General features: G+C 40.6%; 1 protein-coding gene across 1 annotated transcript in view; it reads left to right on the top strand.

Moving 5' to 3' along the window:
• The first annotated feature begins 4,919 nt into the window (after nucleotides 1-4,919).
• The window catches only part of pex5la (peroxisomal biogenesis factor 5-like a), a 112,761-nt gene continuing 90,923 nt past the window's right edge, over nucleotides 4,920-26,757 (top strand). The window contains exons 1-3 of the mRNA XM_078259921.1: nucleotides 4,920-5,397; nucleotides 5,532-5,825; nucleotides 5,888-6,930. Of these exons, the coding sequence (XP_078116047.1) occupies nucleotides 4,920-5,397; nucleotides 5,532-5,825; nucleotides 5,888-6,930 (1,815 nt within the window). The remainder of the gene's footprint in view (nucleotides 5,398-5,531; nucleotides 5,826-5,887; nucleotides 6,931-26,757) is intronic.

Raw genomic sequence — 26,757 nt, 5'->3', positions numbered from 1 at the left:
CTGCAGGTAACCCACAGCAAGAACATGACCCTATATAGTGCTTATCAACAAGCACAAAAAGAAGCATTAAAAACAAGTGTGTTTCAGTCATAGTACAAAGCACTTTGCACTATTTATATTGCCCTGTTGTCAAAATTGTTAGTGCTACATGGTCTCTGATTGTGTTTCCTGCCATGCTGGGAGGAATAGAGCTCCCCTTTGGCATTAGCTCAAGAGGATCCTTAATAAAATACAAATAATCTCTATAACTGCAAGATTGACCTTGCCACAAATAGTAAAGTGCACAGATAAAAGGAGAGGCACTGAGGGGGTCAACATTGTTTGAAGGCGCTCGCAGCTCAGCGGGCTTGTGAATGCAACCTGCTTTTGTCGGCCACCAACCAACTGAAAGCAGCAAAAGCAGGCTATTTGCATTCTAATCACTATAACAATCAGCGGGTAGTGATATCAAAGCAATGCAGACCCCTTCATCTACTTTTGTATTCATCAAGAAAAATCCTGCATTTTCTGATAAATATAACTACTTCTGCATTATGAATATTCCTAGTTTGGTTAATCTGAAGCAGTATGATGAATGGGATTTCTGTGTACGCCTCTATTCTCCTGAGGGAATATTTGAGAAACATAAATTATGAATCACATGCCGTGCACAGATAACCGTGGTAATGAAGCCGGCAAAACAACTGGATAGGCTACATATTTAAAGAGGCTACTTCCTTTGTGGACATGTCATCTGGGCATTAAAGATGCAGACGTTGTGATAGCCCAACATTAGAGAGGGCTGCAGGGTGAGTGGGTTGGAGATGAGAGCATTATCTGGCCAGTATTATGGGGTTAATGTTTGCAAGAAACCAGAGCTGGCAGGGCAAGGCTGATGTAACATGATGGCAAATGTAAGCTTTACTGTGAATGTTGGGCTGCTAATAATATTCACATGCTAAATGTATTCAGCATCAGAAAATACACAGAAGCACATATGATGGGATTAATAGTTGCTTTCAACTTCAAAATGTCTACAAAACAACCTCTTTAATCACACCTGAAACAGGACTGAAACATTCTCTTACAGTACAAACCATAAAACATTGGCAAAGGTAGCATTTACCCCCCAAAGAAATAACATCTGCAAAATGTTTCTTTTCTCCAAATTAGTTTCTCTGTAATTAGACATTCCTGCTCCAATAGGACACATTTCTGCCTGCACCATCCAGTTTCTCGGCAACATTAGCCTTGTGATACCAGGCTACAGACGTAAATCAGGCTATAATTTACCCAAGGAGAGAACAAGGCCAACGCATGCTGTTTAATCCTCCAATACATCACGGGACGGCTCACTGCAGACACTGATAAAGAAACAGTATATCACAGGTCCTGACTGTCATTAAAGCACTGAAAGAACATTTCAACCATTGGCCATGTGAGCTCTTAGATCCACTTACTGCCTGGTGTCTAGATGACTGGTTGCAGCTTGCAGTTGAGTACATGTTTAAGGTTATGATTAGCCAACTTGTACTGTTCACTAGATGTACAGTACATGATGATATCTGGCCCCAGTTTGTGCTTCTTGCGTATTATAATTACATCGCACTAGTCACAGGGCTAAGCAGCAGTTTTTCCACAAATGAAATACAAAATAAAAACCCAGACATAGGTTGTTAATATACAAGAGGTACTGGGGCTAAAGTAAAATATATAAAATTGTGGCCAGTCTTTTAACATTAATATATTTAATATAATAGTAAAATCATCACAAAAGCTGGTGTATTCCTTCACCCAAGGTGCAGCTGATGCTCAAAGGGAAACGTGTTTGTCGGTGTGTAAACTGGTACAAAATGTCTGCCACACTAGATCATTTGACATCATTTGTTTGCTCTATTAACTTTTTGTCATTCTCCTCTTCAGCTCTGTGTTTTGCTGGCTCACTGTTAATGACTTAGATGTTAGCGTGGTAGTTACACCGTGTGCTAAATCAAAATAAATCACATTTTGTCTGAGGGGACCTGATGGAGCATGTAGGTTTCAGGTGCTGGGTTTGTTAAAAAAAAAGAAGAAGAAAAAAAAAAAGTCACAACTGCAGTGTGACCAAACAGATAGAAGTACAAGAATCAGCTCTGTGGTGCACAGTTTTTTGTTATCGTTGCTTAAGCAAAAAGACAGATTGTTCCTATATTAGTGTGAATAACTACAGTACCAAGGTCTCTCCGGTTACGAGTACAGAACAAATAACACTTACTTCCTTAATTAGGTTTGTTTGTAAAAAACACACACACACACACACACACACACACACACACACACACTTTGAGATTGTTGGGTGACACTGACTGAAGGTCAGACCTGTCTCAAGCAAATAAAGAATGATGGTGACGTCACTCCGCTCTATTACACTGTAAGAATAAACACACAATACCCAGACTGACAAATGGCAGAGGCCATAAGACAGCAATTTGTATTTGTTTGTGAATTGAGGTACAGAATTGCGTTGACTGACAAAGTCTGTGACCTGTTGCTTGAGGGAAAATGAAAGTTACAGGCTGAGCAGTATGCTTCACTGTAAGACATGTGTGACTGAATTTATATGAGGCACTACTTTGAGAGCACAAAGTGCTTTGTACTTTGCTCTATGCCATATTGTGTGAACAGTGCAGTAGCCACCTGGCTGTGCCTCAGGTATATTTTTACATCAAACATGAAGCCTAAATTCTGTTCAACAAAACTTGACAATTCCTTACTGTGTGTGCTTTGCCCATATGTTCAGCTTCAGCAGTGGCACATTTTTGGAGGGAGTCCAAGTCCTACCTTAACTTGAATTAAACCCACCGTGACGTCACATGATGTATCTATCAGCCAATGGATGATACATGAGATAAAATAGAGATTTACATTTTTAATCATCAAATTTGTCTGTTGAATTTGGTATACGTCTGCTCATAATGGGCTCACCAAATGTGCCAACTGCGTCTATTTTTGTCCTCATTCATAATATTCGGGCACTAATTCACATGAAACGCTTAGAAGCCAGAGATCAACGTATTCTGACATGTGTCTGAGGTTTATATTTTTAGAATTTAAAGACCTGTCCTGAGAGGCTAACTCAAAAATGGGCATAACCATCTGTGATCCAACTTTAAATGCTCACAGGTAATGACTGAATTATGGCGGAGTGAATACATAGAGCCTGTATTGCTCACATTATGTTTTTTGCACTAGAAATATCACTGCTGATGATCAAAAAGGGGTGTCAATTCTTTTAATGATCACTTATCATAATTATTATAAACACTCATCCGAAGAGGCACTATGCGTGCTTCTTCAGGTGTGATTCTCTCATCAAAGTAATTAAGGAAAGCCTGAGTGTCTTTATTCAAAATCAATTCACATAATATTCCTGCTTTAAACGCTGCCAGGTGAAAACTTCATACCCAAAGGTTTTGTGATTTTAATTTTTTTCAGACAGATAGCATGCTTGTCTATAATTAGCTCTAAAAGCTTTAAAATGAACAAGGCATGTGGGATAACCACATTAGAGTGCGGATCAGGCCGCATTTTCCTGTCCGAGCCCGGCCCTCGTCCGACAGAGCAGTAACCGAACCCGGCCCGAGCCCGACACCGTTTAAATCTCGGGGTTTTTTCTCACACTAATGACACATACGTTTGTTTGTGTGGAAAGCCTGCTGTCAACAGGTGAGCGCATCAGCGCACACGGAGCAACAAGCACACGTTAACACAGGCACGCACCTACATAATAAGCATTTTTAAATTTAAAATGTTCAATGCTTTATCGCGCTGATGTGACCGAGCCCGACCCGAACCCGAACATCATTTCTAAATATCTGTTTGAACCCGGCTCGGTTCAGGTATCTTTCCTCTAAACCACATACTTGTGCATTAGCTTCTCTACTTTAACTATATCCACACTCAATGTAGGATAATATTGAAGCTTTCCTCTCTTTACATCAATATAGTTTGAGTTCTTTAACCTCTGCAGCTTATGAAACATGTTCAAAAGAACAAGAAGGCTCTGTGATGCTGTACGCAGACACAGCGGTGTTTTGTGCTAAATGCTAACATCACCATGCTAACATGTTGTAGCATGCTAATGTTTAACAGGTAATGTTTATCATGTTCATCATCTTAGCATGTTAGCATGCTAAATGTTGGCTAATTAGCACTAAACACAAATCACAGGGAATTTTTGTTTGCAGGTATTTGATATGTCATATGTATTATTTTATAAACTAAAGAATATATTACACAAAATATTTTTGACCTGATGTTAGTGCTGCTGATTAAAGGAAATTACCAATTAAATAGGATTCATGCATTGGGATGTCAGGAATCCTGCTTCCTAGGTTCACTTTCTGCCTCAGTTTCTGTTTTCACCTGTGAGTCTGTGTTTTTCTGAGTTCCTGAACGCATCCTGTCTAGTTGCCTGGCGACGAAGCAAGGCGGGAGAATCTGCAATCACACTCACCTGTATCTCATCTGCAATCTGCACACCTGGTCCTGATCATCACCTCTCCACCATTTAAGCCGTGAACTGACATCTGTTCCCTGCCGGATTGTTATCCTCACCAGTATGTTTGCTAGAGTGCCAGTTAGTAAGTTTGAGAAGTTTGTGCTGCTCTTTTGTGACGTTTTACCGTTGCTAATCTGCCTGTTCCTCTGTCTTCAGTTTTGGGACCTGGAAGATTCTCTCCATCACCGTCTGGTTGTCTGCATCACCTTTATTACTGAGTCTGCACTAATCCGTCAGCCGACTCAATTCCACCCACTGCCTCACCAGCTGGATTCCCCTGCTTCCACGTACCAAAACCAAATAAATAAATACTTACCTTTTTTTTCTACTCTACTTACCTTGTCCTTGTCTGCTTTTGGGTTCCTGTCCTAGTGAAGCGTGACAGAACGATCCGGCCAAGATGAACCCAGTGGACCTGGACTCTGTTCGCCATGCCATTACCCAACAGGAAAGGATGTTGGGGCAGCACAGCATAGTGCTTAAGGAGATGGAGTCATCTGTGAGTAACCGGTCTGCCTCTCTGATGGAAATGAAGGCTCAGCTCGGGATTTCTGCAGATAATCCACCACTTGTTTCTCTATCCACGCCTGCTATTCCTGGAGCTGTTTTGTTCTGTGAGCCCAAAATACCAACGCCCGATAAGTACGAAGGAGATTTGGGAAAATGTTGTTCATTCCTCATGCAGTGTGGACTGGTTTTTGACTTGCAGCCCAATTCCTACGCCACAGACAAGGCTAAGATAGCCTTTGTGATTGAATTGCTGCGTGGGAAGGCTCTGGAGTGGGCTTCTGCCGTTTGGGAGGGACAAGATCCCTGCATGTTTTCGTACCAGAGATTCACGGCTGAGATGAGGAAGCTTTTTGACCACCCCGTCCGAGGTAAGGATGCATCTAAAAGACTGTGTTCACTCCGCCAGGGAGCCCGCAGCGTAGCTGAGTTTGTTATTGAATTCAGGACATTGGCAGTGGAGAGTGGGTGGAATGAGGAGTCATTACAGGCTGTTTTTCATCAGGATTATCTGAACGACTCAAGGATGAATTAATTTCTTATCCCGAGCCTAAGGACCTTGACGAACTGGTGGCGTTGTCCATTCGGGTGGATAACCGATACCGGGAGAGAAGGCGAGAGAAACGAGGAGGCTCTGCCTACCATTCACCGGTTCGGTTACCATCCAGGTGCGGACACGGATGGGATTTCACCGGCCGTTCGACGTCCCACGAGATTCAAGGAGCGTGTCAGTCATCTGATCCGGAACCTATGCAGGTGGGACGTGACGGGTTGTCTGTGGAGGAGCGCCAGCGTAGACGTGAGTCCAACAGCTGTCTTTACTGCGGTAAAATGGGTCATTACATCTCCTCATGTCCACAGCGCCCGTTAAACTCCTAGGCTCGCTAAGTGTGGGAGGCTTCTTAGCGAGCCAACCTCAGTCTCCCAAGAATCCAATCAGACCCAGTTTTCCTGTCACACTCATAAACACTAACCAGTCTGTTGAGATAAATGCTTTGGTCGATTCAGGGGTAGATGACAGTTTTGTGGATGCCGACCTGGTGGAACAGCTGGGGCTCTCCAAGGAACCACGCCCGGAAGCCATTGAGGCTACCACTCTTAACGGCAGACTTCTTGCACGCATAACCATGAGGACTGAACCTGTGAAGATGCTGTTGTCTGGTAATCACTCGGAGATCATGTCTTTTTTCATTTTGCCCTCACCTCGCGCTCCACTGGTTCTGGGTTATCCCTGGTTGAGAGAACACAACCCCACATTTGATTGGGTGACAGGAAGGATAACCAAATGGAGTATTGATTGCCATGCTAATTGCCTTAAGTCTGCTTGTTCCCCTTCTGTGTCCAGTCAGGAATCCAACCATGACCCCCCGGATTTGTCCCAAGTTCCTGAAGTTTATCGCGGTCTTGGTGAGGTCTTCAGCAAGCAGAAGGCACTTTCCCTTCCTCCTCACAGACCGTATGACTGTGCCATAAACCTGATCCCTGGAACTACTTATCCTAAGGGGCGCCTCTACAGCATCTCTCGACCTGAACGTGATGCTATGGAGACCTATTTGAAGGATTCTCTTGCTGCTGGCCTCATTCGTCCCTCCTCGTCACCCCTGGGAGCAGGGTTCTTCTTTGTTGGTAAGAAAGACGGATCCCTTCGGCCTTGTATTGACTACCGTGGGTTAAACGATATCACCATCAAGAACAAGTATCCTCTGCCTTTGATGAACTCTGCGTTTGATTCTCTGCAGGGATCAATTGTTTTCACTAAGCTCGACTTACGCAATGCATATCATCTCGTCCTCGTCAGAGAGGGGGACGAATGGCTCACGGGATTCAATACACCCATGGGTCATTTTGAGTATTTGGTCATGCCTTTTGGACTCACCAATGCCCCAGCTGTATTCCAAAGTATGGTAAACGATGTTCTGAGAGATATGGTCGGTCAGTTTGTTTGTTTACCTGGATGATATTCTCGTGTTTTCTAAGGATCTTTCCAGCCATGTCCAGCATGTTAAACAAGTCCTACAACGACTACTGGAGAACCGCCTTTTCATTAAGGCTGAGAAATGTGATTTTCACGCCCATACCACTTCCTTCCTCGGGTAGCCGACTCAATTCCACCCACTGCCTCACCAGCTGGATTCCCCTGCTTCCACGTACCAAAACCAAATAAATAAATACTTACCTTTTTCCACTTTACTTACCTTGTCCTTGTTTGCTTTTGGGTTCCTGTCCTAGTGAAGCGTGACATGGGAAACATTAATGTCTGTGCCAAATGTTTCTCTTTACATGTCCAAATCAACTGGACTGGTCTCACAACACTGAAGCCCTCTTCAGGAAGGAACAGAGCAGACTGTTCTTCCTGAGGAGACTCAGATCCTTCGTTTCCTGCAAATCATCTATCAGTCTGTTGTAGCCAGGGCTCTTTTCTTCACTATGGCAGTGGTGGCATCAAAGCTGGTAAGGAAGGCCTGCTCTGTGGTCGGGCTGGAACTGTACAGTCTGGAGACAGCCCCCCATAAACACACAGACCCATCTCTCCACAGTGTCTGCTTCACTAGAGACACTCACCTCTCCCTCTCCATTGTCTGGACTGATTATATATGTCGCCACACTGTTGATATATTGTTATATATTAAACTATACCATATGATATATTATTTGATATCCTTTTTAATTCTGTTATATTGCTGTAGTATACTACATATTCTGATCTATCTTAGACAATGTTATCCTATTTAATACTGTTTTATTACACAACTTTGTTGAATACTCCATTCCTTGTGTGATATTTCTGAAGAACAGACAGACGCTATGGACGCAGTTCTGAGGACCGGTATTAAATCATTTTAAAATCAATTTTGTGTCAAATTACCTATTTCTTCAGTAGGTAGTTGTGTAGCTATAGTAGTAGGTGGCTTTAAAAAAAAAAAATTGCAACAAAGTGTGAATGGATCACCACACATTGTTATTCAGTGAGGATAAGAATGATAGGTTATTTATAATATACTGTAGATGCAGGCCTGGATAGACATTATAATGTAAAGGCAGAACAGCACATTTCAACAAGTTGCAATAAAAGTAGCCAGCATGGAGCATATTTGATTAGCCTACAGGTCAAGCTGGAAGTTTTATCTCAGTATGGGATAATTGCAGGCTAAACATTACAGGTGTGCCATGGTTTTTCAAAAACTGTAAACAAACAGGACTCTAGACAGAAGATGAAAATGTCTTGTTTTAATATTCTCTCTTATTTTTTGGTGCATATAGTTTTATAGGATGAAAAATTGTGTTTGTCCACATGAGGCTGATGTTGATAGAAGTACACCCACAATATTTCACACATTTATACCAGATAATGAGCTCTAGTTCTCCTACACAATTACTTGGAAACTATATGAATTGCATAGTTTTGGTTATATAATTGTTTATTCCACTAATTGGACAACTGGGAACAACATTAATTTGATCTTCACTGCAGACACCAGACTTTTCAGCTTTTAGCATTTAATTAGGAAATTGCACAATACAGTATGTTGCATAATAATATGCCAGAGAGAACTAATTCAGAAACATATGTTTCAACGATTGAAAATCAACAGAAACAAAAATATGTAATAAAATTGATCCGAAGTTCTTTAAATAAACTTGCTATGCGTTGTTTACAGGACACAAAAGAAGAAGAAAAATTATTCTACATAACTACAGATGGATACTATAAAATAAATCTGGAATTAATGGTGTGGACATTTTTGGACACGTGTTTTCTGTTCTTGTGTGCCTCATTGTGGAGCACGTCAGCACTGGAGGAGGCACCAGAGGGCTGGGTCAGAGGGAGTTAGCAAACAGGAAAGAGAAGCGCACTATAAGAAGAGAACGAAACCCGAGGAGCGTCAAAACATTTAGACCACAGCCGAGAGAGGAGGAGAGGAGAGAGGGAGACAGAGGGAAGGAGAGATACGTGGAAAACGGCAATGCGTTCAGGATTGAAGACTTAAATCGCTGTGATTTATTTCCTACAAGGACAGCAAATGCTTGTACTTGTCACAATCCAGCGTCAGCACACTGGGAGGAAAGGTAAAAGTGAGGTCCGACGACGCACTCCTCCTGCGCCCGGCGCGCCTCGGTGTCCCCGCTCACAGAAATCCTGGATGAGCGCAAAGAGTCCGCTTCAGCACCTGAGGAGAGGACAGCTCCGCTCTGTGCGCTCCTCCGGACCTCCCGAAAACTCCGATATAGCTTTTAATGTCAACACTTCCAGTCTGACTCTCTGCTTCACAAGTCTGGAAGAAGTCTAAAGATCCGCTGACGGAGAGATCCGCGACTGACTGTGTGCTCAATATGTACCAGGGGCATTTACAGGTAAGAAGCCAGCCTCTTTTGCTTGTTCCTTTTCCATTGAGAACGAACCGTTTCATTTGTGATGGAACGAATGAAGTGATGTGAACAGGGCGCACTTCTACATGCAGCCTAGTTCATACCAAGGGCATTTTTACACAAGGGATATGAGGTAATCACGGTTAGTCCAAGGCAAGTAGAGATTTCTGCAGATCAACTAACTCTACGCTGACAACAGAGACATGTATGTTTGAGGGACGTTTGCTCGGAAAACAGCGGACAAATGGCCAAGGAACTACAAATACACGTACTCTACTTAGTCAGCTACAGTCTACATGAATTCTTATAGTAGAAAACACACAGAGAGAAAGAGCAAGAGAGACAGAGAGAGAGAGAGAGAGAGAGAGAGAGAGAGAGAGAGAGAGAGACTAATGCACCTGCCGGTAATTGACAAATGTAAACAGGAGGTACGCCTATACCGGTTAAAGCATGGCAGCCTTGACACTTGGGACAACGAGTCATTAGTTTTGCTTATGCTCACGTGACGTCATGCAATCTGACGTCAATTTCCATATAGCAAACTGCAGTGGCTACTAAGAGACTAAAACTCAACTCAGACACCAAAAATTGGGGACAAGAAAGCACAAAATGTTCAAAACATGACAGGAAAGCTGGAAACATAAAAAAATATATAAATAAAACTATATCATGCTACAGAATTTAACTGCTCTCCAGAGTTTTCCCAACACTGCACGTTTGATGTACAATAATCACACATTGTCATTTGGACACAATAAGCTCATAGTGGAAAACAATAATCCTTCCTTAGTGGTTAATTATAGCCTCTTTTTTAATGCTAGATGTGTGAATTGTTGGTTGACAGAGAAACTTCAGCTCCCAGACGGTTGATAGTGCAGCCTAATAAAAAAATCACTTCTGAGTCAGTACTCGGGAGCATTAAAGACCAACAGTTAATATTTCACGATATATTACTCAGGCAGCAGTATTCATTGAAAATGCATGGAAAGGCGGTCAGCAGCTCTTTTCTGGATTACCACGGTCGTGTTTTTTAAGGGTCAATGAAAAGCCTGCGATACGGAGTCATGGTAAAAGGTATCATCTAAGAATAAATACATGTTTTATATTTTAATTACTGTTTTCCATGTTCCATCCCATAATGTTTCAATTATCTCACACATTATATGTTCTTCATCAAATGCATCCAAGTCATTACACTGTGCCTTGTTTAGATCATAACTGAAACAAGATATGGCTCCTTCTTGAATTCTATGTGGGGCTAATTTAGCTGCAAATGTCCAGTAAATGCAAAGCAGATGCTGTCGGTAATGGATCTTTTGCCACAACACTCACTTGCATAACAGGTGCATTTATCATGATGCTTACAACACTTTCTTCTTATAGTCAAGTCTACATGTGCATATGAAATCAGAGCTACTTGAAATTTGTGAGTAATAAAGTGTCGGATAGAGAGTAGAAATAACATATTGTTTGTGTGAGGAACGGGTGGGGTTTGTTATGTCATAACAGCAATGGACAAATATACTAAATTTAAAACTTTCTGATCAACATGGAACTCTTATTTTAAAATAAATGCTCAAAAACATTATTTTTGTATTTCATGATTTAAATCTCATCGTGATGTGCAAAAGTTATAGATTTAGATGAGGGTGCATGCTTTCAGAACAAGGGGACTTTTTGTAGAGGAACAAATTAAGTGTGCTTTTTCATGTCTCTCATAAATATTTTTAAAACATTACATGAATGTTTAATACGCCTTCTTCTTTTTTTTTTTTTTTATATTTCACTGTGTCGATGTGACCTCTGAATGCAGGCTCCGGGCATAAATCATTGAGACTTGTAAGTCTCCATAGCTTGGAATTTTAAATGAAGCTCATACTCTACACACTTCTTGATGTAACAGCAATGCAGCTTCAGTCAGTCGATCATAACCAGAGCTATCAGATTTCCTTCCTCAAAGTAGATACACTTGTAAGTCCTTTTTTATTACACGATTGTCAGTCAGCAAGATTTGTCAGCTTACAGTGTTGTAGCTCAGGAAGCTGTTGGCTGTGGGAACAAGATAAGGATGTCCTCTCTCTTTTTGTCATGGTATCTTTCATTTGTTGACCTTCTCGTTTCTCACTGACCGGGTGCATCTATATGTGGGTTAATGTGGCGGTATAATCCATGGAGCGTAAAGTATTTCCATAAACACTCTTTTTGCATAATTGCTGCAGATTTGCACACAATGATACAATATTGGCATTAGTTTTTAACGAACAACGCCAAATCTTGGGCTTCTGCATGGGTAATATCACAGCTTGGCGTTACCAGTGCTGCTTGGCAGAAATATAATGCTGGACTTGTGTCTTCAGAAGTGTCATAAGCTTGTGTGGATAAAAAGGTATTATCAGCATCTTATAGTAGTTACCGATTTGTGTTGTGTGTAAAACAAAGTGCGTCCATTTTTTGTGAGCAGAGGATCACCTTACTGTATCTGTTATGTGAGGCTGGAGAAAATGCGGACCCAAAAAGCAGAGGCGGAAACTGAGGATTGTCTTGATGATTTAATAAACTCAAAAAATCCCAAACCAAGAGTCCAGAGACCTGTACTACGAAGCGAGATTTGGCGTTAACAAGCTAACTTCAGGTTCAACCCAGGGTTTTCTGTACTACGAAGGTGGATCACTTGTGATCGGGTTCAATCGCCGTTGTAACTTACGCTGAACGCCTAACCTGCTCGGGAGCAGGTTATGTTGGAGATCAGAGATCAACCGGTGTAAAAGCACCGCCTACTGACCAATCAATACTCGATTGATAACGGCGTCACCGTTCTTAGAAGATCAGGCGGAGCTCGGTGTGCAGAGGCAGGCAGAGAGAGAGAGAGAGAGAGAGAGAGAGAGAGAGAGAGCAGAGAGAGAGAGAGAGAGAGAGCGAGAGATGTGCACATAAAAGTTAAAACATTTAGAGACCGACAACCCCGTTAGCATTCCCTGATGTGTATATTTATGAAATACATAGATTGTAATGGGAGGGAATTACATATCGGCTCCTTGAGCCGTGTGTTGCCAATGCGCAATTTTGTTTTTATATATTTGCGCTCACGATCGCTTCCCACTGCCAGGGTTGCAACTGAAATACTAGGCTAAAGCAACGGCAGTTTATGGAAAGTGCACAAGTGTAATTATGGTCAGATCTTGGTCCTGACTGATGGGGAAGTGATATTACTAAGCATTGTGATTTATGCATCTACAGCTTCGGCTATTTTTTTTGCCAGCTTTCCTTCCTGTTTTAGGAAGCAGCGACTGTATTGAGTTTTGCCTGCAAAACCGTGTCTGTGTTATTCATATTTATGTAGAATTATAATTTCCTCTTCTTATGTAAAATATGCAGCTCTGGTAGATGTTTGCGATTGGTCGTGCTGTGCAAACACCGCCTCTTTTATGAACGCGCCCTCCGCTGGATTGGGAAACCCTGGGTTGATTGAACTAGTTGATAACCATCGTCGTGATACAGCTAATGCGGGACCGCGGGTGTTAGGTTAGGTGAAGCCGGGTAACTGAAAGAAATCCAAGACATGTTGATCTCGCTTCGTAGTACAGGCCTCTGGAAACAAGCAGGCAAAACGGGAAACCAAAAATAAAGTCCAAGTAAAAACAGAAACTATAACACGAACTGGGAAGACAAACAAACTGGAGACAAAACTAAGAGACTGGAGCAAAAACACGGACAGGAGCTATCACACAGGAATACAGACAGGAGACGAAAATGCACAGACTTACACGGAACACCACAACAGGACACAAAATGATCTGACACAGGACAAGGGGGAGACAAAGACTAAATACACAGGGTAACGAGGAAACACAAGACAGGTGACACAAGGCTGGGAAACAGGTGAAACACATTAGGGCAATCACAAGGGCAGGAAAACACAGGGAATAACACTAGACAAGACAAGACAGAGAACAGATTATCAAAATAAAACAGGAAACAGAACATAAAACAAGACAAGACCGAAAATCACACAAACAGAAGGAAACAAGACATGACAGAAAACCAGGCTACCACAATGACAGGAAAACAGACTACCATAAGACAAAACAAAACACCAAAACCATAACAGTATCAAGTGTTAGAAATGACACTGATTAATGCAGTTAAAGAAAAGCATTTCAGAGGTGTGGATGTCAGCCTCATTGCTCTTCCTGTGAAGGTGCAACTGAAGATGCTGCGAGGCGAGCTGATTCAGCATGGCATCTTTATCAAAACAAAAAGCTACAAGAGAGTTAATGGGCCGTATATTTTATGCTTTGATGTACTACATATAAGAAAGACCTTGTGATTGTCTCCATCCATACTCCCTCAGATGGCACTTTCCCATTTTTGACATTATAGATTGCAGAGTAATTGTTGTGGTGGTTTCCCTGCTTCGGTATTCATGTTTACAGTGAATCTAATTATGAGAGCGCTTGTACTGTGTGCATAAAAGACATCCTGGATTAATGGAATTGATGCTCCAAGGCCTTTGGATATTTGTTCTGTTAAGCATAACATGATTACATAATTTGATTACCGTATACCAAATTCCCCGGGGAAGAACTTGGATGGATGCTATCGTTGATCAGAAGTAGATCAAGCCTCATAAGATCTCAGTCAGTACACACCATGAAGTACTTTTCATGAAGCTCCTGATTTGTTGAAACAGTTTGGTTTGTTGGGTGAAAGACTATTTGTTAAGATGTTGCCCTCCAGAACTCTGCAAGAGTAAATAGGCCACTGATACAATATGCAATTGTTGAGAAAAGAGTGCAGAATCCTGTTTTCTGTTCTGTTTTGGTGGTATGTATATTTTTCGCAACTGAGTGCATCCCTTTGTGATTTTGCTTTCTCCTCATTGTACACCAAAGCCCTGTTAGATTCTTCCTAACCTGACTTCCTAGAAAGTCTTGATACTGACACATTAAAATGCAGTTAATTAGCATAATCAGATGTGTTTTATGGAATGCAACATAACATGTCTTACTGATTTAAAATATTCCAATTAATGCTAAAAGAAAAATTTATTTGTGCTTAAATGAAGAGACGCAGAATAATCAACCAACAGAGCACAGCAATTAACCAGTTGACAGACAAGTCGAAAGGGCATCACAACACCAGCAGGAGTCTATGCAAGCATGCACCTTACACCACAATACAAGCATTCATTAATCATAGTTGACTGTTGATCAGGCGATCATTCTGATTTAAGTCTACTAAAGCCTCACTGTTCACTGCACAGCTGTGGTGGTCAGCTACAGGCATGACATAGGGGTCTTTTCCCACAGAGACCGTTTCAAAGTCTCCTTGATTTAATGAACCATGGTCATGATTAAGAGTGATTTAATAGGCCCGACTATTTCAGGAGCAGGATAATGAGTGAAATCAGGTGGTATCCGGCTGGAACGAAAGCTCCACAGACTGCTTTCCTTGTTAGAGATGTGCAGTAGGGAAGGAAACTAAATGTCTACAAGATGTAAGAAGTGCAAAGCCGATCAGCCGCTGAAGTTTGGGGCATACAGTAGATCCAGGGAAATTATGAGAAATGAGCACCACTAAAATGTTAACTAGAGAAAGAAATATATTTCCACACCAAAGGATAATTAGAAGGAACAGGCCATTGTTTAACAGTAAAGTTGCTCTGAAAGGTATGTCTGTGGAATCGAGAGTATAGTGGAGATAAAGATTTTTTTTCCCCAACAAAATGTCAGATAGTGTTTAACTGAAGAGCAATTCCCTTTTCAGCCTTTTTGGTCAAACAGGAACACAATCTTACTTTAAAGAAGCTAACTGCTTTAACATCACAACATACATAATCATGTTGTGGTAGAGGAATATAATAGGGATATTATTAATGTACATGCTCAATGCACATTATCTGACTTTGTGCCACAAAATTTGCAATAGTACTGTAAATTATATTCAATATTAATTTGAACGCTGTGTTTGGAGGATTTTAAATAACCTCACACCAAAAGTGCAAATTTGACATTACTCAGAGTAAGGCCAATATTGGCAAAGGAGATTTTCGGGCAGGGTTTGCAGCTGAAGTTCACCTTTTGACCCGATGACGATCCAAAAGGATTGTGGTATTGACGAAAGGCAGCAGTTATGACGTTGGTAATTTTACTGCAAAGAAGAAAAAAGTTAATTTGTGCATCTCTGAATGAAGTTATGTAAATTAACTGTACTCTTCGTCCTACCAGGACTTGAGTAAAAAATCTCAAGCATGGCAGAAAAGGACAGGGAATACCAGGTAAGAAAATTGTGATCATTTACATTCAGATCTGTAGCAAACTTATTGGCTGCGCTGGAAGGTTATGTGCTGATCTACAGTTTGCAAACGGTTCACTCTTACGAAATTTTGTCTGAAACCAGCGTTGGAGTTACTCTCGCTCCCTCCGTCTTTTTACAGACATTTTAGTAAATTGTTGTGGTCACACGTGATATTATTTGAAGGTGCTTTATATACTGTATGTCTCTTTCTGCTCACAAATAAAGAAACAAATGTTAAAAGACAGTGATGTTTGCTGAATAAAGAAGATAAACAACCTAAATGATTCCCATTGTGCTGTTGTGCTCACAAAGGTGGCTGGCATCCAGTCACTGGTGACAGTGGGCGACATAATGGGAATCCCTCCCTGGTTGGGTAGTTAAGGCTCTATAGAGGCCCTGAGCAGCTTGTGGAGCTCATAAAGCAGACTAGAGAGGGACTAAGAGGGATTCAAGCATACATCAGCAGCAGTTGTCCTATAAGCTGATTGTTTGTTTGTTGTTCTTGCTTACATAGCATGGGAATTTGGTCATTTTGGCATTCACTGCCATCTGTGCTCTCCTAACACCCATCCTATAAAATCATTAAAAATGAAAAAAATAAGGTTGGGGACAGATGTGGGTGTGAATGATGAAAGTGGATATGACAGGTGGGGATGAAGGGAGTGGAAGGAGGAGAAAAAGGCATACATTATTGTCATGGTGCTCAAACAAAGTCAGTCATTTTATTTTATGTTTATGTTTATTTCATGTACGCTTTAATCAAGTCTCTAATCTGTCCCTCAGCCATAATTTCACATCACGAATTCCTGCTGTCTGACAGACTGAGATTATGACCACCCATGACCTCCCGTGTCTCCCCCATACATTGAGCTACAGTTCATTATAGTCAAAGTTTGACAGTAGGAGTGTGTGTTTGTGTGCAGGTATGTGTGTGAGACTTCATGTCAATCTCTCTTCCCTGTTTGAGAATCCATGGACGAGATTGAAATGATTATGTTGGCTTTCTGAGTATTCATGTCCCGTCAATGTGCCCCTCACAAAGCAGACTGTCAAAAATGTAAACTTGTCAGTGACTAATAAAGCTTTTAGTCTAATTACTTAGACCTGTTTACTTTCTTTTGACAAGGATTCATAAACCCAAAGTGAAGCATTTATCCATTAAAGTGAAGTGAAAACAAAATTGTGTTTAAAGTTAAACAATATGTTATGGTGTCTCTAATCTATGAATAAAAGTGTGCTCTGCTATTTCCCTCATTATTCAGTATATCAATATAGACTTGTGCTGCTTATTTAATGCTCAAACACACCTTTAAGTTTTGACAAAAAAAGTGACAGAGGATAAGTGTCGTTTACACTATGGCAGAGAACCAGCTCACAATCCTTACACAGCATTAGAAGTCTAAAACTGAAAGTCATGGGACCGACATGCATCATTCTCTCTGCTGAGAGATTTCCTCTGGGTGTCTTTGTTCTCCAAGTCAGTTAACACGGCAGCCCCACATGGAGAGTCCCCCTGAGCTACTGTACAAAGCCACATTTTTCCTCCCACAAAAGTAGGACAGCCCCAGCTTCTTTGTTACTGGGAGCAGAGGGCTGTGCAGAAGAATGGGGAGCCCATCCATCGCTCTCACCCAACCCATTCATAACAGTCATTGTCCAACTGGGAATTAATTTGCTTCAGAAACCAGGTCTCAGAGCCGGAGTGGAGAGAGCATGTGTTCGGTCCTCTGGGGGGATATGAGCTATCATGGATGAGAGCTGTTGATAAACAAATATGCACTTCGCCGTGGCAGATGCGAGCAGGATTTTCACCGTGATATATAGGGACTTCCCAGTGATGAGTTAGTGCCTCCCCTCCTTTGTTAAGGTACTAAATATGCAGATTGTGCACTACGTTTGTGACTCTACATCAGACAGTGGTACAAATTTAGGTAAAAAAGATTATTAGGCTGTGTTTCTCCTTGAACTTTACTTTAATTATTAAGTTATATCCTAATAGCAATAATACATTATTATTAGTGACTAATATGCCTATTATTTTTTAATTTACTTGATTAAACATTTAGTCTATAAAATGTCAGTAAATAGTGAAAAAAGACCATCACATATTCCTAGAAGTGAAGTCTTCAAATGTCTTGTTTAATTTGATCAACAGTGCAAACTCAAAGATACTGAATTTACAAAGATATTAAAGAAAGAAAAGCAGCAACTCTTTAGCCCCACTATCAGCAGGACTCTAGGGATGGCAATGTTGGTCTGTTGGTCGGTCTACCACTGTGAAATACCACAACTATTAGATGGATTGCCAAGATTTTGTACAGACATTCACAGCCCCCAGAGGATGAATCTGACTGACTTTGAAAACCCTCTCAAAGAGGAAATGTCAGGGGATCAGACAGAATCGTGTTAAGTATGGTACATTAAGTGTGGTACAGTGTGGTAAGTTTTGGTTTATCTCCTACCAAATGTTTTAGGCTGCGATGTTCTTTGCACCAAAAAACGCCACTCACTTTACAGTTAATGCAGTTTAAACAAACAGATACACATGCATGTTATCTTTGGCTCTCTCTTTGTGCTTTATATGATACAGCAGATACTGTAAACTGGATAGTGAGAACAGATCCACACATTGTGTGAGGTATATCCAAAGGCTACGTGGGGAACACATGAAACACTGCTCTTGTCTTCATCATGGCTCATTCTCATCACTGTTTTTGCTGGGAGAATCAGTTTTTACACCTGGAGCAAGAGATCCTCATCTTTTGATTTGCCGACTCCCGACATCCTGCCACTGGGTTTGAACCTAGCAACTCTATCTTCACCCTCAGCCCTACACTATAGCTCTTTGTCTCGTTCTCGTCTGTGATCTTGTCAGGTAATTGCAGGATGCTCGGCAAAAAACAAAGACTGCATATTATCACACCAATTAGCGTGTACCCACAAATACCAATCACTTCCCTCTCATGATCACCACTAATGGTAATTTCTACGCTCTCTGTCACAGCTCTGTACTTACAACCTGAGCGCTACTACAGTTTACAGCAACAAAAAAAAGCAAGCTGTTTGCCGAAAAGTCAATATATATTGAAACGTAAACTGAAGCTGCTCTAATTTCCCTTAAATTACTTTCAATAGCTTTTTGCCACATGAACCGATACTTTGTCTCTCTCTTTGGCTCTCCTGTGTTAGGCTGAGGTTGAAATAGGAATCTTTGATGTTATTTGTACATGCTGAATGAAGGATGATGTGTGGAGGATAATGATACTGTAGCTGAAAGATTAAAGGAAATTTAACATTATTTGCAAAGACAGACAGAGAATTTGTGAATGTGGAATTTGTTTAGTGTTTTGAGGCAGATGGGTTTATAGCAGTTGTTCCTCTAAGTGAAGAAGTAAAGGAGGCAAGAGGTAAGGTCAACTTATACCACTTTCCTTGAGTTGTTCACTAACTGTATCTGAAATCTAGTGTAGTGTATTTAAGTGTCTATGCACCATACCTTTCTGTAGAAGTTTATCTGTTGGAAGCAGGTGAGAGGGAATTTCCTTGCATTTCTATAAATACCTATGAGACATGCAGTTAATAAATTCTCTGGCAGCAGTTGAGGGCTGGGCTGCAGAGCGGAGCACAGAGAGACGCTGGGAGTACAGATGGGATGTATGCAGAGTTCAAGGATACACCAGCTGAGAGGTCTAAAGGCAGGAAGGTTTCATTAGCAGAGCAGGACCGACTCCTCGCCTGGAGCAGTCCCACAGGCCTCTATCTGACTGCATGTGCAGCTCAGCTCATGCCTGTTCATATATTATGTGTTTGTGATTTCAAGATGCACAGAAAATACCTGCGTGCTACTGCGTGCATGTGTACAGCTGTATGCCCATGAGCATGGGGCATGTTCACACAAGTGTAGGTAACAAGGCAAGTCATGGATGTGTGGTTAAATTTTTTTTTTTACTTCTCTCCATACATGCAGGGAATGAACAATGCTTCTTGGCAACCGAGAGAACGATGTTAAATATGTTCCTATGATGATGTAAGCATCATGGGTCATCTCCTGAGGTCAATTTGCCGCTTAAAATCACCTTTGTGTTCTACAATATGGACAGAAAAAGATTGAAATAATCTATAGTTTCTTGCATAACTTTCGACACAGTTGTCTGATTTGATTATTTTTTATTAATAGGTTTTGTATTGTAATCCTGTCTGTGAAACATGTTGTATTAGTTGGAAATATCATTAAACACAATTAAATACCTGCCAGCAGAAATACAAACTGAACCAACAGAGCTAAATGGCATCTGTGTTAGTTAGTTAGTTAGTTAGTTAGTTAGCTGTACACTTTATCTATTTAGGATGTCTCATTGAGATCACAATTTCTTTAATTTTCTGATCTGCTGCTACATTATGAACCACCCAGACCTCTCAGGTCGTCTGGGAGAGGTCTGCTTTCTGTCCCCAGAGTCAGAACTAAACAGGGGAAAGCAGCGTTCACTTTTTATGCTCCACACATCTGGAACAAACTCCCAGAAAACTGCAGGTTCGCCACAACTCTCAGTTCTTTTAAATCAAGCCTGAAGACCTTTGTTTTTGGTGCTGCCTTTCGTTAAATAATTGTTCACTTCTACTGCACTGTAACTTTTATTCTCGTATTTTATCTGTTTTTATATTTTTAACTGTTACTGAAGTTATGTTGTTATATGTAAGCATATAATGAGAATTAAAAAGTAAGTCCAGTGAGACCGGCCGTTCTGGGAACGGCAAGGATTGCAGGTGGATTACATGTATATAGCGACGGCTTATACATTGTCCCACACTAGCGTCATAAAATCTTGTATTATCTGTTTTTATGTTTTCCATTGTTTTTAACTGCCCTTTAATGTTTTATGTAAAGCACTCTGAATTGCCCTGTTGCTGAAATGTGCTATACAAATAAAGCTGCCTTGCCTTGCCTAAGGAGAAAGACTTGAAAACAAATAACATACAACATGACAAAAACACAGATCAGTAGCCACATCCTTAAGACTTGATCGACCCAGACTCATATTGCCTGACCTGAGCCTGACCCAACCTAATATGCAAGTTAAACCGCTGCACCACTGGGAGGGGCACTCGTAATTTCATTGTAACATAGTGACAATAAAGGCTTCTTATCTTATAATACTTGGTTACAATTTAAGTAAAAAAAAAAACAGTCAGCTTTTACCGGGCAAAGTCGTTATTACCATTTGAAGAATTCTGAGCGAAACATGCAAATTGCTACTGGACTATGAGGGCGAGAGTTTCATGTGGAGCGATATGAAGACGGGGAGAAAGGAGGAGGAACAATGGGACCGCATTTTCAGTGGGAACAACTACCTTGAAGGAGATAAACAAGTGTTTCAATATGATGTGACATTTTAGTTATTTGGGAACAAATATGTTGAGGATGCCGAAGAAAGCAAAACAAAACAAAATATCCCACTATATATGTCCTTGTTTTACCTATTTATTTCTACAACCCTCATCTCTTGTGACAAGATGAATGTTGTTCTATTGTAGTTTCCAATTCTTTGCTCTTTCTCAGCGTAATCCATCACTGACAGAGGCAATGAGAGTATAGGTGTTTCTGTGTTTGTATCCAAGGCCTGTGTGTCAGTTAGGGGCTTGCTGACAGTGCTGTGGAGTAAGGTCTGGCTACACCACACATACATTCTGGGATAGGAGAAAAAAACACTCTGGGTTGTTTGCATTTCTTTAAACCAATCCCAATCGTCTTGGGCGGCGCTAAGCTCCAGACACAGCAACGGTGGTTAAGCAAAATGATCTTGGGAAGGAACTTGTCTTGGTGGAACATTTGCACCCCGCAAAAGAAAACGCCACATACGATATTAAATGAAATAACAGTTCACAAAATACAGTAACATGAGCTATATAAATTAGATGGATAAACATAATTTGCTCTTAACAGTGTATTGCCGTGTGTATTTTGTCCAAAGCAAATCCCCACCAAAAAACGCCCCAGTTAGATAGTAAATGGCGTAAACATATACCTTGTAAATCTTTACAATTATTCAATCAGTCAGGCAATTATCCTGGACATGTACTTCCATTGATCCAGATTAAAGTAATATAGATACCAGTCTGTTGCTATTTTGGGGTGTTCCAGCTGTGTGTGTGGTATGTTTGTGTCAGATCATCCCACACAGAAAAGTGATTACATTGATTAAGTTGTAGCCTACATTCTCCCTTGCCTCTTTCCCCTATGTCGAATAGGGAGACTCATTCAGAGATACCATATACAGTAAATAATGTCAAACCTGGGTACCTCAGTTTCTCAGGCTGTCATCACAATTTACCTTATTTCCTCAGGGGGCATTTTGTCTGACTGGTCTGACATTTTGTAAAGTGAGCAAGATGTCTTAAAATGCAAGTAGGCAAGAGCAAGAGAGAGGAATGTGTTTTCCCTCTGCAAAGGTGCCACAAGAAGAAAGAAGTGGAAGTCAGTCAGTGAAATGGCACAGTAGGAAGGATGATGTGGCTGTACACATTCATGCTGGATTTATACTTCTGCGTTTAGGGGTTACAGCACACCTATACAGTGGCAACGATCATTGGCTATGATTCTGAATGAAATATTGTAAACATGGTTACTGTGGGAAATGTAATTTACGTACAATAAGGCTCAATCACTTAAAATACATCTGTCAATTGTCAAGTGTTGCAGTGGTACTATCAACGCAGAGCTATAAATCAAAACCTACACCGTAGGTATCCATCTGGGAGATTCCCACTGCCCTCTACTGTTTGTCACTACGGAGCTCTACCAGGCCAGATGGGAGTTAAGCGCCACGCTCAGGTAAACCTTTATGTTTTTAGAGGTGGAGAGAACTTCACTAAGGCCTCACTCATTACTTTCCCCAGTCAGTCCCAAGGTTAGACCCAGTGACTCTCTAATGGAAAACAATGTCCTCTCCTCAGAGAAAGAGAAGCAAATGTCAAAGTACCAAGATGCTCCATTAAGAGTTTAATGTGTCCTTAAAAGTGTGTTTGGGTGTGGGTGTGTGCACCCTCATGTGGATGCTAGCATATACAGAAGTTTTAGTGTCTTTACGAGTGAAATGGAATATGTGTGGAAATGTAAACAAAGCCTTTCACACACACACCTCTGACTCGCGAATTTGCTCTGCTAACTGCTTTGACCAACAAGTTAATGGTGAAGAATGGTTTTATAAGATGGGCATGGTTAGCTGGTTGCCACAAACATTGATTGGACAAATTATGTACATGATCCTGAGTTCAAGATGAGTAATACAAATATAACATTTTACAGAAAAGTGAGCAATTTTGATATAAAAGATTTCTGACATTTCATACCATAATTCTGACATTTATTTATATACCAAGAGATACATGAACAATTAACACATGATTGGAACTTGTTGGCTAGCTCATAAATTTATGCTAACATAACTACTAACACATCTGATGTAAAATTTAGGATTTATTAATGCAGCCAATGTTACACTGATCAAAATCTAACAGTAAAAAGTAACCCTAACCGACTTTCTATTTCTGGTCTACTAAAAAACTCCACTGTGATTCATCTCGTGAACTTTAAAATATTGTATCACAGGAATCTTTTTCGAAAATCTATTAAATGTATTTTAGAAATGAATGTCAAGAAGAAAAGTGAGATTCACTCAGGTTCATTTAGAGTTGAAAAAAGATTTATCTTGTTCCAGCTTCCAAAAGATAAGTGAGCTGTTGAGATAAGAGTTGCGTGTCCGCAGTACTTAAAGAAGCCAGTGAAGTATTTTCTCAGGCTTGGCAATGTTGTTTGTTTCCGGCTCAACTAGAGAGAAATCTATACAGTCTGATGTAAAGGTCGTGCAAAACACGTGGGCTCAATTAGGTGCTGTCAGGCAGTGAAAAATGGTTCTACTGAAGAAATTCAAAATTACTTTCCTAAATTGACTGTACAACTATCCTCTTTGGCCACAGGCACTGAAATAATATTTCAAAAAACACTGATCCGTAACGTCAACGTTGGAAATGTCTCTTCATGAGTTAAGATGACAAAGATCACTCAGGAGCGTAACCTTTCTACTTTCAACATTTCTCCATACCTACTCCTCTCCCTCACCTTACACACCTGATGCTATCACATCAATTAAAGCCTATCCTCCAGCTATCATATGCCCCAGGGTAGTTAGACAGGCTGCCACAGAAAAGGTCAGAGCTTTAACAATGGTGCCGGGAGAAATGAAGACACGGAGAAGATAGAAGTGTGTTGTTGTTGAGAAAGATTAGTACAGTTTTGTGAAATTCACAAAGAATGTTTGGACTTGGTTTTGTCTACCTCACTTTTCAAACAGCTAAACGTAAAGCTACATTTGCACAACTAAAACTTGATTAAGCTCAGGCAGTTTGTCAAGGGTTTGGGTGAGGTTTGGGCAAAATAATAAAAACAGCAATTTAATCAATTTCCCCAGAAAACAAACTATTGATTAATCTGTCAATCCTTTTTTTTCCTTTGGTCAATAAAATGTCAGAAAAGAGGGGGGAAAGCCCATCACAATATCCCAGAGCCCATGGTGAAGTCTTCACATTGCTTGTTTTGTCCAACCAAAACCCAAAGATATTAAGTTTCCTATAAAAGAGGGCAAAGAAAAGCTGCAAATATTAATTAATATTTGAGGAGCCAGAACCAGTACATTTTTGGCATTTACAGCCATCTTAGTCACTGTGAGGCTGTACTTCTGTTCTTCTACTTGCAGTGCTTTGAGCTAAATGCTAATATCAGCATGCTAACATGCTCACAAGGACAATGCTAATATGCAGATGTTTAGCAGCTAATATCCCCAAAGTAATTAGAATTAATCCTCTACTGAAAATGAATATTTGTAGCAAATTTCTCAGCAATTAATTCAATAGTTATTCCACTCACAACCTGCACAACACATGTTTAACCCATAGTGGCACTAGAGAAAAATTAGGGGATCAAAGTGGTGGAACGACATGCTGGTACTGGTAGCATGACCAAAATTACTTAAAGGAGAATTACGGTCGATTTCAACCCGTAGCTCTGTTGTTTGTAAATTTGGAGTGCTGTCAGTAGCGAGAAAAACGAAAACAATCGGTGCTGCCTACACCGAGTTATCCTCCTGCTAGATTTTGCACCCAACAGGCTTAAACAGGGCTTAAACGGGGCAAGTTTTAAACGTGTTTTTAGCCTCTAAACATGTTCGAAATGCCATTACAAGTGCTTAGCCATGTGCAGTTATTCCTTCCAAGGGAACACAGCGAATTTGACTGCAGTAGATGTGAAAGAAAGGCATAAAAGTTGTGTTAATCCATACCTCTGTTTATTTCCTGTTGTCCGGTGAAGTCCACACTAGTCGATTGCCGATCTCATACAATCCAATATTCCAAAAAGCATTTTTTCCACACAGAAAACGATTTGCCGAGGTTCTCTCCATAGCAATGACTAGCTATGTATCAACAGGCTGTAACCTGACACCACAGTGGAGGAGCAGAGCTGCAGTTCAAGAGTTCAACAGCTCGGCAAAAGCAGGGAGGAGCTCACAGAGCTAACAGACGGAGCTTGGAGTTAGATCAGGACTAATATGAGAAAATGGTGCCTTTCCAAATTGCGGCAACCAAATGAAGGGATATTTGAGCTTGAGCTTGCACCGTCTACCCCGAGAGATTTTACAGTTTTGGCTGGTTGCACTTCAGCTTGATGTGCAAACTCCCTTGCGAACATTACGTGAGAGAGATTACTGTGTTTGCAGCGAACATTTTGATGAGGACGACTTCACCAAAAAGAGCGCCAAGTCCCGGTATCTGAAGGCAAATGCCATTCCAAAAGCGAAAAGACCAGCTGCACACAAATTGGAGGTAACGTCTTTATGATTTATACTTTCCAAGGCTAAAGTAATTCTCACTTTTTTTCCTGTGAAGAAATGTTTCACGGTGTTGGTGAATTCTTGAAAAAAAAACTCCCGTTAATGAGATAGTATCCCGCATATGATATTACCGATATGTAATTAGTAATGAGTTATATTACTGTGTTACAGCAAAAACAAATATATTACTGTAATTACCTTACACCCAACACTGATTATGATAGATGCATCCTAAATGTTACTGTTTTGGCCCATTGAGTCTGACTACAATGTTATTTCTCCTTCTTACTTATTTAGGGTACAACATCCAGTGACATAGAGACAGAATTAGCTGCAGTGCCACAGTCAACTCCCAAGAAGGCGTCAAGCAAATTTGGTCATCCAGCCAGTTTCAAACTAGTTCTTTCAAATCCACAGACAAAAACCCCACAACAACGTTCAAAGCCTTCATCATTTGGCATAGCCTATCTTGCACTCCCTCTTTTACAGCAACAAACAGTAAGTTGTTTTAATTATTTAACCATTTTGCATGTTAATTTGTTATTACAATCATTTTCCTATATTGTTATTACAAGGTTATTTATATTACTTTATGTTGTGAATTGAAGGACCAGGCTGCCACTGCATCTAGCCCATCTTTCAATGCCCCCCACACAGCCAGTGGACATCTGTCTCAAGTGAGTTTAATACCTTTTCTTTTTGTTCTTTATATTACAGTTAGCTTTGTCGAGATAATCCTTGTAAATATCATAATCATGTTGTAACTACAAATGGACATCTCAGACATCGTTGGAGTTTCATCCTTTTTTTGTTAGTTGTAGGACCTAAGTGCTTCTGCATCTAGTCCATCTTTGACTGTCCCCTGCACAGCCAGTGAAGATGTGTCACGAGTGAGTGGAATGTATTTTCTTTGATATAAGACAATGTTCCGGATGGGAATGTTGATGATTAGAATGTATTTCAGGACTAGAATATGGTATGGTATGTAATATGGTATGTTTGGGACTATGACAAATGAGTTTTATAGGCTAGCAGTTATTTGCAGTATGCCATTATTTCTTATGTAAAGACACTACATTCATCGCATACTACATAGTCAGTTTTTCAGGACAGTTTGTCAGGACTAAACAGTGGCGTTTTTTTGTCAGGACCACCAAAGCACAAAGTTGTTTACTCGCGGCAGTC

This window comes from Sander vitreus, chromosome 9 (genome assembly GCF_031162955.1).
Source record: "Sander vitreus isolate 19-12246 chromosome 9, sanVit1, whole genome shotgun sequence".
Lineage (NCBI taxonomy): Eukaryota > Metazoa > Chordata > Actinopteri > Perciformes > Percidae > Sander > Sander vitreus.
This window is presented reverse-complemented; position numbering and strand designations above follow the sequence as displayed.